The sequence below is a fragment of the Delphinapterus leucas genome, chromosome 1 (genome assembly GCF_059928025.1).
Source record: "Delphinapterus leucas isolate spDelLeu-1000000601 "Yukka" chromosome 1, BTC_Dleu_Yukka2, whole genome shotgun sequence".
In the NCBI taxonomy this organism is placed as follows: Eukaryota; Metazoa; Chordata; class Mammalia; order Artiodactyla; family Monodontidae; genus Delphinapterus; species Delphinapterus leucas.
The window spans coordinates 134,407,681-134,422,886 of NC_143129.1; the positions used below are offsets into that span (position 1 = coordinate 134,407,681).

The 15,206-nt window shown below is 40.7% G+C and overlaps 1 protein-coding gene across 8 annotated transcripts in view; it reads right to left on the reverse strand.

Moving 5' to 3' along the window:
* The window catches only part of DNAJC6 (DnaJ heat shock protein family (Hsp40) member C6), a 159,384-nt gene that overhangs the window by 15,904 nt on the left and 128,274 nt on the right, over positions 1-15,206 (reverse strand). For all 8 annotated transcript variants that reach the window (XM_089921397.1, XM_022581211.3, XM_089921374.1 and 5 more), the window contains 6 exons: positions 14,350-14,467; positions 9,869-9,948; positions 8,794-8,987; positions 8,613-8,693; positions 5,944-6,378; positions 2,608-2,742 (listed from right to left, as the gene is read on the reverse strand). In XM_089921397.1, the coding sequence (XP_089777523.1) occupies positions 2,608-2,742; positions 5,944-6,378; positions 8,613-8,693; positions 8,794-8,987; positions 9,869-9,948; positions 14,350-14,467 (1,043 nt within the window). The remainder of the gene's footprint in view (positions 1-2,607; positions 2,743-5,943; positions 6,379-8,612; positions 8,694-8,793; positions 8,988-9,868; positions 9,949-14,349; positions 14,468-15,206) is intronic.

Here is a 15,206-nt window from a genome sequence, read left to right on the forward strand (position 1 = left end):
GGAATTAGTACTTCAACCTTATTACTAATCAAACCCTCAAATCCTTACCACCTACCACACATAAGGCACCACACTAGAGAACAGAGAGCTTAAGGACACAGTACCTCTCTCCTTAAGAAACTTAAAATCTGCTGGAGAGAAAGGAATAAACAAATGAACCAGTAATTACCCAATATTTTAAACTTCTCTTTTGCCTTTTAGTATGGTTACTTGTTTAGTTTTTCTTCTCAAATTGTGCCCCAAATGATTAATCTCTTCAGAGTAGATATTCAATAAATATTTGTAAAACTCAAAGGCAATATTTCTTGATTCTCAGAAGAGATTGACGGTGCCTTGTAGAAATCCAAGGTGGGCAATCTGACCTCCCAAAATGACACCTGAGTCTCACCTGTATATGAAGAGGATGCAACTGACCCACTAACAGTGGAGTAATTCCCTTCTCATCAAGGATAGTGGAAAATTCTTTCACTCACTAGCATGGCACAGATCAAAATAAGCAGTGTAGCCACAAAACGAAGGAGTGCTAACTGTCTGAAACTGAGTTATAAACATCTTCTAACATGCTCACAAGACAGAATTGAGTCCACTACTGCCATGCCAAAGTATGAACACCCATACCCATGGGACATAAAAGGTAGTACTCATATGAAAACAGTAAATTCAAAGTATTAAAGTCAGGAAAATATATAACCTTACTAACATTATCATTATGCATCGAAGAGACTTAGATAGGAAAAAGTTACAATTCATTTTATATTTCTATATTATATGGAAAGACAGATAGATAAAACCTACCGTGTGCCAACTCTTCTAGGCACTACAGAAACATTCATAAACAAAACGAACAAAAATCCCTGCCTTTGTGAGCTCATGTTCTAGTGGGGAGAGAAAGACAACAAAAATAAACAACACATAAGTAAATTATTGAGTATATTAAAGTTGGCAAGTACAATGGAAAGGAAAATGCAGAGAAGCAGGAGGATGGGTTTTAATGTGAAATGGGGCAGTCAGAGTAAACCCCTTCGAGAAGCTGACAGCTGAGTAAAGACCAAAGAGGTGAAGGAATTAGCTATGCCAATGTCTTGGGAAGAGGGGACACCCAGTGCAACAACAGAGAGGCCAGTGTGGCTGGAATGGAGTGAGCAAGAGGGAGAGAATGGGAAAGGAGGTCACAGCCCTGGGTGCTAGAGCACAAAGGGCCTACATAGGCCATTTCAAGGACTTTGGCTTCCATGCTGATTGAGGCATGGAGATTTTGAGCAATGACGTAACCTACACTTCAAATAAGTGAACAAAAACAACAGCTTTAATCTATCTGCCTGCGTCTTGCCTCTCAGGGTAGCCAACTTCCAATCAGGAGATTCTTTTAAGTGGGCACTACTCAAAGGTCAGAGGTGAATTTCTTGTATGTTGTCCTGTGGACCCACTTCAAATAGTTTGAGATTTAAGACCAACAGGAAATCACCCATAAAGGTTGTTCTTGGACTGCTTTCTCCTTTTCAGTCGTTACAGTTTGACCAGTGTTGCACAACTCATCTTCCTTTTGCATTTGCATGGCTTCCATGAAGTCAAGCTGATGACTGGACCGCATTCTCCAAGGGGACTCAGGGTGCCTTCAACAACAAATACATCGTCCTCTAGGTTGAGGCCAATGATGTTCAATATCCTTCAACATCAGGAATGAGCTTCAGTTTTCCAGCTCAAAGTCATCTGTCCTTCACTGAAGAGCTTTGGTTTTAATCAGTGTTACCTAAGTGATACCTTTTCGCTCTTACAAATGGATGTGATTACGATTCTTTCTACACAACCTAAGCCTCTAACACAGAAATATAATGTGGGCCATGTATAATTTAAAACTTTTCTAGTAGTGACATTAAGAAAGGTAAAAAGACGCTAGTAAAATTAATTTTAACAAAATATTTTATTTAACCCAATATATTCAAAAAATTATATCAAGTGACAAATATAAAAATATTAATAAGATATTCTACTTTTTTTTGTACTGAGTTTTGAAATCTGGTATGCACTTTACACTTAAATCAGACTGGCCACATCTCCAGTGCTCAAAAGCCACGTGTGGTTAGTGGTTTCATATTAGAGCTAGTCTAATATACCAGGATATTGTATTCTAAACTGTTCTGTGGAATACTAATTTTGTGAAATGCTCATCATATCACCTTTTATTAACCTAGGACTCATTTTTTCACATTTCAAAGACTTCAACTAGTATGCACCTTCCAATCAACTAAAAGTGGTAGTGTTTTTTTCTTTCCTAATAGTACATAAAACAAAGATATGTGCTACAATTAATGATGTCCTATAATTCTGTGCATGTAGCTCTAATGTAAAAAAAAAAAAAATTCCAAATTAAATTTTAGGAAAGCTGAGTAAAACAAAGTTAAGTAGACTTCTTTACTGTAAAATATCTCAGAGCTTTTAATATGTTAATGTGAACTGTTAATTTTCAAAACAGAGGTGCATTATGTAGCTTTCCAAAAAAACAAAAACCAGAAAAAAACCACCTACAGGGTGCTTTTATATCTGAGCACCTCCTGCTATCTGTGGAAAACCATGCTCCACTGAACACAATGTAAAATACTTCCTTACCATGCACTGTAGGTGAAGGGCTTCTTGTAGGCTGAAGAAAGGGGTCACTGGAAGCACTGGCTGTATTCAGAAAAGAACCCAGCAAATCCTGACCTGATGGTTTAGCAGGTGCTCCAAATGGGTCAAAGGTGGCACCTAGAAAACAAGAGGAGAAAGGTATTTCTTTGTCCTATGAGTTCACCCATTCAACAACTACTGAAGAGCTGTCACTCTTACAAGGCTGTAGGCCAAATACTTGAAAAATCAGGATGATGCCTGCCTCACAGGCTGTTCTACAGACCCATCCTATCCTGATAACTTCCTCCAGGGTTAACAATGGATCCCAAGGATTTCTGACCACACATGAATAATCCCTTCTTTGTGGACAAAGGAGAACTCTGGATTTACCTGTTGGATGAACCATAAACACTATAAGCAAGGGCCCCCTTGGGCCTTCGGGCGTCTTAATAACATAAATAGGTCAGCCAAGCTTACAGACTAATAGATGAGTGGTGAAACAATGCCCGGACCATAGGAGATGCCCAATGAATGCACTGTGCTCATATTCAGTGAATTCGTGGACCAAAACCAGGCGAGGGGCCCTGCTATTAAGGTGAACAATAGAAAACCTCGTTGACCAGGTTTTGTTTAGTTTTGTTTGTGTTCTTAGCGGTCTCTGGCTCACTGAAAGTTAAAAAGGGAAGAAACTGAGCATGACAAAAACTGAACCCTTATCATACCTTGTCCTGTGAAGCTAAAATATTTCTGAAGCATTGCCTGTCAACAACTTGCCAGAAACTAGATGCAGATGTAGTGAAATGAGAAAAAGTCTGTGAATGAACCAAGGATACTAGAACAAAGTGGCAGCTGAGGTTTCTAGCAAAAATGCAATAATATTGATACTGTATCATTTCTTCAGGGTTTACCGTTGTCTTTCATAAAGAATACCTCAGCTGATCCTTAATATCTCCCTGTCAGATAGAAGCGATATTATCTTCATTCCACAGACAACAAAACTGAGGTTCAGAGAGCCAAGTTTCTTGCCCAATGTCAAGCAAATGATAAGGCTGGACTCATGTTCAAGTTTTCTGATTCCAAATTCCAGGAATTTCCCAAAGGCATCTCACATTCCTCACAGGTGTGAAGTGAATGTGATGAAAACCACGCAGAGTGGCATGTATATAATTGGGCTTTAATTTCTCATTATTGGTCAAGGGACAAAATTCCCTTTAGCTCCCTGTAGTAAGATGTCACTTCCTAATTTGTAAGTATCAAGCTAATGGGCTCTTCCTGGAGTGAGAGTGACCTATTCTAGGAATACACAACTAGAATCAAACAAGTTAATGAATAAATTCCACTCTCAAAACCCAGGTAGGATATATGAGTTAATATGTGTTCAGCTATTACGTCATTGGCATAATGCTCTCCTAAGATCTGCTGGGTAGCAGACGAGCCTTGTGTAGCAGCAATGAATCAATGATATGTCAGGCACTCTGTTACATGATGTATATCCCTTACCTCATTTAATACTTACAAAACTTTATCCCTTCTATAAAATGAGAATACTGAGATTTATAGCATAACTGGAAGAGGACATTGGGTTAATTCTTCTACACCTAAGTTTGAAGTCAACTAGTAGAGGAAGCTAAAATCTTTTCACTATTAGTTGGTATACTTTTAATATCAACTTATGTTAAATTAGCAACATTCTCTAATAACTAAAAGTGAACTTCCCGACACAAGACAAGAGCTAAAATTTAGTCTTTACAACAATGCTGATAGGTAAGTATTTCCCCATTTTACAGCTAAGAAGATTAAGGTTTTTAAATAAGCCTACACAAATAGGTAAGTGTCAGTCCTGACATTCAAATCCAAGCCTTTAACTCTGGACTCAGTGTTCTTTCTACTTCCTCTTGGAGGACAGAATACCTGAGTTCCAGATCTGGATTGGCACTAACCAGCTGTGTATCCTTTGACAAGTCAATTAATACAGCTGGCCTCAATTTCATTGTCTATAACCTGAGGCACAGATTTAACTAATGTCTGAAAGGTCCCCTCTAGATCTGACTCTGGAACATAACTACCTGCCTGGGACTATGATGAATTAAATCAGTGGAAGTCACATAAGGTACGTGGTCTTAAAAACATGACCATTGAGTACTATGCTACCTTGGATCCTGGGGACTTCTTTTCCTGACAGAGCTTTTGTTCACTGTGGTGAGTAAGAACTGCTGAAGGGTAGAGGAAATAGCCTGGGATTCAGGGCACCTGGCTTCACACTGTGGCTCCATCAATAACTAATGTAGGAACGTGAGCCTCAGCATCTACAGTCCATGATTCTGAAACTCACTCATGTAAAGAATGGCTCCAGTTGAACCACCATAAATCAAGACCAGCCCAAAGCCTTCTGAGAAGTGAAGGATGATCCTGGGAAAGCAAGTTCCTAAAGGTTACCACATGCCTGGAGAGTGGAGACACTCCTCTTTACTCTTCCTAATGTGATGTCATCTTGGTTAATGGGGGATGATAACAAGGGCAGCTAGTTCTTTAGAAGCTATAATGGACCTCTGCTTACCCAACTCCACTGTCTCGCCAATGTTAAAGAATTGTGGGTGACCAGTCACAGAAAGGGTTGAGTCTGTGGCAATGAGCAGAGTGAAGCTGACTGAGCCTCATGGGGCTCAGACTCTGTATCTGGCACCAACTGCTCTGCTCTGCCAGCTGTGCCGCTGGCAGCAGTCCCTTAAGTATATCTTCAAGTAAGCAAGTACTTCTCTGCACAGCCAAAGTGTATTCAGAAAACTACAATTCCAGGAAGGCATTACAGGAAAACTGAGGGAAAGCTCTGGAGTCAAATGGCCTGGTTTTGGACCCTAGGACTAGCTGTATAAAAGTATGCTACTAATTTGACCCTAAGCCTCTATTTCCTCAACTATAACATGGAGATAATAGCACCTATTTACTGTGTTTTTATAAAGACTGAATTTATGGTTAGTGTCCAACTCCATGTTTGGCAAATAGTAAGTAGCCCACAAATAGTACCTGTTACTTTAACAACAATTCATCAATCTACATCTCCGAGCAGAAATAACTAAAGCAGCTCAGGGACTAAAGCCCTGAAAAAAAAGTTAAAGTAAGGGTGACAAGTTCAAATATTCATTCTTAGACTGTCCTACCAAAATGGACAATATTTCTATTTCTTCTTGTGGTCCCCACTGAGATGAAGATACAGACCTTTTGGGGACTACTAGGGAGATCAGAGAAGTCTAGATTATTAGGAAAGTTCGATTCCACCTGCTTGGCCCCAAAGTTATAATTCAACACTGAGATGTACAGCGCAACATGAAAAAAAATTACCTTCTCCTACTCTCAGTGTTGGAGACGCAGAGGTGGAGGCGGTGGACCGGCGCGGTGTTGACTGGGTAGATGTAGGTCCACTCGGATGAAACACGTCGTCCACCCCTGACTGTCCGGCGCGGGCAGGGCCGGCTGCACCTCCACCCCCAAACAGGTCACTCAGAAGTTCGGAATTGGTGGGAGGAGCCGCCGGTGAAGAGAAGTTCTTACTCACTGCAGACCCTTCTAGACCCAGAAGGTCCACGTCCTCAGTGGGTGGAGGGGCAGCCGGCTCCTGCTGCTTTTTGCTGGGCTTCCTGGCTCCATGAGGTTTGTCGCCATTGGCATTGCCATGTGGGCTGGAAAGGGTCAGAAGTTCATCATCCGACTGCTCACTTTCCTGATTCACTAGGGCAGCGTGGTCCTCCTCACAGAATGATTTCTCCGATTTCTGATCTAAGGAAGGCCATTATGCCAGGAAACAGTTAGCTACCAGCCACAGCATTATTGTTTTCTGTTAGCGTCTATGTACATAACTTCAGAAAGAGAAGCCTGAAAAACACACAATGCTTTCAGACCCTTACCAATGGAAAACCTGGATGTATTTCACATTACATTCAATGACTACTTGTTGAGCATCTGAGAGGCAGTATAGCATAGGAGTGAAGAGCAAGAACTCTAGAATCAGCCTGAGTTTGAATCCCATCTCTGCTACTTACTGGCTCTCTGACACTGAGAAAGTGACTTTACTTCTCTGTGCCTTGGTTTTCTCCTCAGCAAAATGGGAGTAATAAATAGAACCTAGCTCACATTGACTATTGTGAAAATTACATGAAATGATATATGGAACGTGCTCAGATCAATAGGAAGTAGTACTTAAGTGGTTTTTATTATAATTACTACTATGATCATCATCTTCTTCTTTTTCCCAGCACTGTGCTCGGTGCTTCAAAAAAAACATTATATCCTAGTCCCCTGCTGCCTCCTCTCACTTCTTCTTCTCCATGTGGCCTGCAGCCAAAAGCAAGGTCTTTTCCCACAGTCTGGAGCAGAAGTGAAGCCCACACCTAATAAGTGAATAGAGGGAACAGCTCTGCTTAGGATGGTCCTTACACCAACCCAGGAGGAGATACTTTCTGCATAAAATGGGGCCTCTTCTGGGGAAGGAATGCAGAGGCTGGTAAGTGACTTTCCAGGCCCTCCTTGAAACAGATCCCTCTTTCGAACTTTGTTATCTACTGTCAGATGGATCCACGTTCCAAATCAAGTACAGATCCACATCCCTCATCCCCAGTTCTGAAATGCAAAAAGCTATGAAAAAGGAAAGGTTTCCCTAAACTGGTGGAAAAATCTGACTGGGACTGACATGAAAGTTATTTATAGTCTTCATTGATTTCACTCAGGGTTATGAGTTATGTTTCACTACAGACATTTTAACATGTTTGATAACACATTGTCTGAGATGCCACTGGGGGTTCTAAGTAATATGCAGTTTATGTACCGTATCATCTTTCTAACTTGCAAAGAATTCTGCATTCCTAAACCCATCTGGCTCTGCTGGGTTCAGATAAAAGATTGTGCACATGTGCTTAACCTATTTTATAGCCTGATAAGAATGATTTCTAAATTACTTACTAAAATAGCAGTGGAGAGTAAAAGTAAAGTTTTCTTAAAAGCCCTTATGTGAGGAAGAAAGATACAGGTGAAACTAAGAAGGGGTTGGGAAATCTACCTGCTATCTAGATTTCACTGGGTTTTCCAATTTTTTAAATGTTATTGGTCCCATTTCTCAGTAGAAAATTCTGAAAGCAAGACTTCGATTCAAAGGAATGCTATGAACAATTTTTTTATCAAACATGGAAAACTCTGTGTAGGCAATGGGAATACTGTCTTATGTTTACGAGGCAAAGGAAGGTCAATCAAGAGGATTTTAAGTACACTATCACCAAAGCCAGTTTCCTACCCTTTTCTTAAGAAAGTCCTTACCATGGAATTCTACATTGAACTTTGCAGTTAACCTCAGCAAACTCTAAAAAGGATGGCGAATGGGTATCGATCAGAATGCCAATGCTAGTCTACTAACGGTAGCAGTCTGAAGTGTCACATTGGGAAGGATTCTAAACACATCTCCAGGTTTGGCAAAAAAGGATATTGTGATCGAGCCCAATTTCTGCCAAGGTTGTTAAAGCAAGTAGCAGAGATATGTAGGCAAAGTGTTTGCCTTCCCTGTCCCAGGGGAAGCTCACCTCTGCCCTGCTAGTGGTTAGAGCCCTGGGCGGGGTGGGTGGAGTAGTATGCCAGATTTTATATTTTTAAGGGCAGGAGATAGAGTCCTTTGTTAATTTCTTTGTGTGTCAGCAGTGTAAAGGGAGAACCTAGAAAATATCATGATTATTCATAAATCCAGGAAAGATGTGATCCAAAGCACTGCATAGATAGAAAAGATAAAGTTCAACTTAAAATGGCCTTTTGCATCAATCTAAGAGCATCCATGGAGTTCAAAGTAGGGAAGCTCCTGATTTGGAAAAGGAATGAGCAGGAAGAATGTGAAACAAAGAAGACCCTAGATGGATGACTTCGAAATGCTGCTTTACTTTAGGCTGCTTCGAGGACGAATCCTCTTTATATATACAAGAACCACATAACTTAACCACCTAACCATGTAACTTGGAAGAAATGCTTAGAAGTACCTTGCCAACAGAGAGTGGAAAAGAAGCCACCTTGCCCAAAATGTCTGGGGTTGTCTGGAGGGATGTCTATTGGAGCCTGTCCTATAAGACAAAAGACATCAAGGAAACACAGGAAATAAGTCAATGTGAGAAATCACACAGAGGCTTCGTCCTGAAAACAAAACCACCAGATGACTCATACCTCCTAAGACCAGAGTATCTTGATGCTCCTGGTGAGAAGAGAAGAGGATGCTGGGGTTGACATCTTTTGTGCAGTAATGTTCCCATGGGGGGGTTAAGTCTATCACTTTGTCATGGGGCTGTAGTTCTACATCCAGAGTCACCTGAAATAGCTGAGGATATTTTTCTGGTACATCACATGCATCCAACTCGGGCCTAAATAGAGATTTAAAAGAATAAGATTAGTGAAAAACAATGGAACCAGTATGATGTTCGGCACAGAAACCATTGTAGATTGATTCTTAGTTTCACTCTGAGACGCATTTCTAGGGAAAAATCAACAATTAACCAGATAAGAGACTTTACTTTTCTGAGTCTCAGTTTCCTTATCTAGAGAAAAGAGGAAAATAATGCCTGCCCATAGAATTTAAATACTACTGCATGTGAAAGCATTCTAGATAGCAGGGCGGATATATCCAGACAGTAAGCACTGGCAGGACCAAATCAGTTGTTAAAATAGTGAAATAAGCCCAGAGCTACCACCTTGAGCTCTTGAATGTCTACTCCTAAGCTGACCCCAGCAACTCCCACCTATCACCCCACCTTCAGCCACTCCCTTGAGTTCTCTAGGCCACACTTTAATAATAGCAACTAAGGGTGCTATAATCTTTGGTGCAGGGGGTCCCCCAGGACCCTGCTTCAGCGCTGTGGCCTGGCATCCATTCTGACTGGTCATTGCTCATATCATGCTGCTGATTCCACTGCCTTCCATGTTGCAAAACACAAAGGGATACACAGATGCAAAGGATCACAGTATTGAAACTTTGTTCCCTCTTTGTTCCCTCTCGTTCCCTCAGATGGTATTTCAGACCTTTCAATTTGAAGTCAGATCCACTTGTGTTTAGGACAAGTCACACCCAACTGAAAGTTATAAAATGCAACCAGCCTCTGTATGTTGCTAAGCCACACGCTACAGCTCTGAAGCACAGGATTTGGGGGGAAGCTGCAGCATGGCACTAATGAGCCTTTAGCACTTGACTCCTAGCATTTCACAGCTGCTTGGATTGATAAGGGATTTTGGCCCAAGTAGCACTCACTTGGTGAACTTTAAAACTGTTGTGTCCAGTGGAATGAATCCAGTATGAAACTGAAGCTGGAATATCTGAGTGTTGGTCACCTAAAAGTACAAGAGAAGCACATTACAATCAACCACTGAAAAGGGAATCAGATCAAAAGATTATGTCTGGGGGAGTCATAAACCATCAACTGTTTCTATATCTGCGTCTTTGTTTTCTATGAATATTAAATAACCTCCTCATTTGGAGCTGACCCAGGTTCATTTCTAGCCTCTCCTCTCCACGAACTCTGCCTTGGCAAGCCATTCCTTTATCTGCTAATGCCCTATGTTCTTACACCTTGCAATACTTTGACTCATCCCATTCCTTCTGTCCAGGATGCCCCTGCTCCAACCTGATGAACTCATCCTTCAAGGACCACCTTGAAAGGTCACATCCTCTGTAGCCTTTCTGAACCACCACTGGATAAAACAAACTGCTCCCATTATGACATCTCATCCTACCTCTACAATGGTAGTGGATATTTGTACATGTGTGAGTTTCCCCTGAGCTCCTTAAAGGCAGAGATACAGTTTTACTCTTGTCAATCCTAAACCCCTAGGCAATGACTGGCACAGAGTATGTACTTAGCAAATATTTAATGAATTAAAATACAATTACTTGCTATGAACATTAGGGTGCATATACCTTTTCGAATTAGTGTTTTCATTTTCTTCAGATAGATAACCAGGAGTGAAATTGCAGGATCATGTGGTAGTTCTACTTTTAATTTGGGCGAGGGGGCGGGGGGACTCCATACTGTTTTCCATATTGGTTTAGCAATTTACATCCCCCCCCAACAGTGTACTAGGGTGCCCTTTTCTCCACACCTTTGCCATAATAACACTTGTTATTTCTTGTCTTTTTGACAATAGCCATTCTGATGGGTGTGAGGTGATAACTCACTGTGGTTTTGATTTGCATTTCCCTGATGATTAGTGATGTTGAGCATCTTTGCATGTGTCTGTTGGCCATCTGTATGTCTTCTTTGGGAAAAAAGGCCTATTTAGGTCTTCTGCCCATTTTTAAATTGTGTGTGTTTTTTTTTTTAAACATTGAGTTCATAGCAGCATTATTCACAACAGCCAAGATATGGAAGCAACCTAAGGGCCCACTGACAGATGAATGGATAAAGAAGATGTAATATATGGTTATTACCCAGCCATAAAAAAGAACGAAATCTTGCTACTTGCAACACAATGCATAGACCTGGAGGGTGTTATACCTAGTGAAGTTAAGTCAGACAGAGGTAAATACTGTATGCTTTACTTATATGTGGACTCTGAAAACAAATGAACATAACAAAACAGAAACAGACTCACAGACACATGGAACGAACTAGTGGTTGTCACGGGGAGAAGGGTGAAACAGGTGAAGGGGATTAAGAGGCACAAATTGCCAGCTATAAAATAAGTCATCCGCCCAATTTTTAATTGGGTTGTCTGTGTTTTTTATATTAAGCTCCATGTGCTGTTTGTATATTTTGGAGATTTATCCTTTGTCCACTGCTTCATTTGCAAATATTTTCTCCCACTCTGAGGGTTGTCTTCTCATCTTGTTTATGGTTTCCTTTGCTGTGCAAAAGCTTTTAAATTTCATTAGGTCCCATTTGTTTATTTTTGGTTTTATTTTCATTACCCTAGGATGTGGGTCAAAAAAGATCTTGCTGTGGTTTACGACAAAGAGCGTTTTTCCTACATTTTCCTCTAAGAGTTTTATAGTGTCCAGTCTTACATTTAGGTCTTTACTCCATTTTGAGTTTATTTTTGTGTATGGTGCTAGGGAGTGTTCTAATTTCATTCTTTTACATGTAGCTGTCCAGTTTTCCCAGCACCACTTATTGAAGAGGCTGTCTTTTCTCCATTGTCTATTCTGGCCTCCTTTGTCATAAATTGGGTGACTATATGTCCGTGGGTTTATCCCTGGGCTTTCTATCCTGTACCACTGATCTATATTTCTGTTTTTGAACCTATTTATAGGGCAGGAATAGAGACGTAGATGTAGAGAACGGACATGTTGACATGGGGGAGGGAAGAGGAGGGTGAGATGAATTGGAAGACTGGGTTTAACAAATACACTACATGTGTAAAATAGACAGCTAGTGGGAACCTGCTGTATACCACAGGGAGATCAGCTCGGTGCTCTGTGACGACCTAGATGGGTGGGATGGTGGGGGGTGGGAGGTCCAAGAGGGAGGGGATATATGTATACATATAGCTGATTCACTTCATTGTACAGCAGAAACTAACACAACACTGTAAAGCAATTATACTCCAATAAAAAATAAATAAATAAATAAGTCACAAGGATGTAATGTATAGTACAGGGAATATAGTCAATATTTTATAATAACTCTGTATGGTGTGTAATCTATAAAAATAATGAATCACTATGTTGTACACCTGAAACTAATGTAACATTTTAAGTCAACTGTACTTCAATAAAATTTTTTTTAAATACAATTACCTGTAGCGTTATTTGTGATATCCAAACAGTGGCAATAATGTAAATGTTCATCAAATGATGAAGAGATTAATAAAAGCTATATAACCGTACAATGGAATATTATCTGGGTATATAAAGAAGTACTGATATATGCTACAACATGGATGAACCTTGAAAACATTAGGCTAAGTGAAAGAAGCCAGTCACAAAAGACCGTACATTGTATGATTCCATTTATATGAAATGTCCAAAATAGGCAAATCCATAGAAACAGAAAGTAGATTCCTGGTTGCCTAGGGAATGGAGGAAGAGGAAAGGAATGGACAGTGGCTGCTAAGAGGTGTAGAGTTTCTTTTGCGGGTGTTGAAAATGTTTGGGAATTAGCGGTGCTGCACAACCCTTTGAAAATACTAAAAATAACTGTACTGCACACTTCAACAGGGTGAATTTTATGTCATGGAAATTCTATCTCAATTTAAAAATTGAAAAAGTATGATTACTTAATCCCTCATCCTCAATAGAAATATCTCCTCTCACCCTGATCCAAATAGGGCACTATAGAAAAGGCACAAGTTTCTAAAGAGCAAGGTTTGCTCTTTAGTTCTTGGGCTTCCATCTTCTGGCAAAACCATCTGGGCAAGTCAAAACCTCTGAGGCTTAGTTTCTTCCCCTGTAAAATGAAGGCAACGGGCGTAAGTAATCTTTTCCTTTTTTTTGCAGTTTTCTTTTTTTTTTTTTTTTTTTTTTTTTGCGGTACGCGGGCCTCTCACTGCTGTGGCCTCTCCCGCTGCAGAGCACAGGCTCCGGACGCGTAGGCTCAGCGGCCATGGTTCACAGGCGCAGCCGCTCCGCGGCATGTGGGATCTTCCCAGACCGGGGCACGAACCCGTGTCCCCTGCATCAGCAGGCGGACTCTCAACCACTGCGCCACCAGGGAAGCCCTGCAGTTTTCTTTTTTTTATTCAAGTCTAGTTGCTTTACAATGTTGTGTCAGTTTCTGCTGCACAGCAAAGTGATTCAGTTATACATATTTATACATTCTTTTTTATATTCTTTTCCATTATGGTTTATCACAGGATACTGAACATAGTTCCCTATGCTATACAGTAGGACTTTGTTGTTTATCCATTCTATATAGAATAGTTTGCTTCTGCTAATCCCAAACTCCCAATCCATCCCTCCCCCACCTCCCTCCCCCTTGGCAACCACAAGTCTGTTTGCTATGTCTGTGAGTCTATTTCTGTCTCTTAGATAAGTTCATTTGTGTCATACTTTAGATTCCATATATAAGTAATATCATATGGTATTTGTCTTTCTCTTCCTGGCTTACTTCATTTAGTATGATCATCTCTAAGTTCATCCATGTTGCTGCAAATGGCATTATTTCATTCTTTTTTATGGCTGAGTAGTATTCCATTATATATATATATATATATATATATATATATAAAATCGAATTTTTATATATATATTTATATATACATATATACACCACATTTTATTTTTTTCTTTTTTCTCTCTGAATTGGGTCTTCGTTGCTGTGCATGGGCTTTCTCTAGTTGTGGCAAGAGTGGGGGCTACTCTTTGTTGTGGTGCGTGGGCTTCTCATTTGCGGTGGCTTCTCTTGTTGCGGAGCACGGGCTCTAGGTGCGCAGGCTTCAGTAGCTATGGCACGCGGGCTCAGTAGTTGCGGCACGTGGGCCCTAAAGTGCAGGCTCAGTAGTTGTGGTGCACAGGCTTAGTTGCTCCGCAGCATGTGGGATCTTCCCACACCAGGGATCGAGCCCGTGTCCCCTGCATTGACAGGGGGAGTCTTAACCACTGTGCCACCAGGGAAGTCCCTCTACCACATTTTCTTTATCCATTCATCTGTCGATGGACATTTAGGTTGTTTCCAAAGGTAATCTTTAAATGTTTTTTTCTGATTCTAAAACCAGAAGTCACTCAAGCCCAAAGTGATGTACACTCCTATTAAAGGATCAGCTGAGCTTATATCATAATTCTTTCTGAAACCATACCTTAGCCTGTAGCCGGCTTCCAATGGTTGACCTCAAGTGATACATGGAAACAACCACATCTCCTTGCACAGTGATGCTCAAGGGAATGAAGATTTTTCCATCTTGGACACGGTACTCTCTTTAAACAGAGACAAAAGCATACACTGAAAGAGAGTCTAATCTGGCACAATAACACAGGTATACAGGCACAGTCTTCTGTGGCTCTGGCCAAGGCACCTGCTGGCCCAGGCCTGAACCCAGGAACCATTTCTTATCTTAAGCAAAGTCAGGAGCACAGCCAGTGCCAACTGGATGCAAACTGGTTCTGCAAACTGGTTCTGCCACTGGTCTTATGCCAGGTCCTCTCTCTCCAACCCATCCTGATTTCTAGATAAATCAATTGCCCATTAGCAGAAAACGTTTTCTCCAAATACATGTAGCCCTGATGTATTTACCTTGCCCTAACTGTAAATTTATGATAAAAACAGAGAGAGAACAAAGAAGTCTAACTGAGATCAATATAGAAACAGCAGTGAGATGCTCTGTGAGTATCTCCTATACCAATTTTGAAATTCAATCTGTTTCAAATTAATTTCATTTTCTGTTATCATCTAGTCCCTTCTTCCATATCTCCCACCACCCCCCACTGGCACTTGCTCTTTATTACAGATTCTATAATTTTTTAATTATATGACCATCTACCTAGTTGCTCACCTAGAAACCTCATTCATTCCTGATTCTTCCATTATCGTCACCAATTCTTATCAAGGTCATCTCCTTCTTAAACGTCCAGGTCTTCTGCCCTACACCACTGTCTGAACCCTCATTATAGCTCATGTTAGTCCCTTAGTTTGTATCACCATTTGAAGGGGGGTATG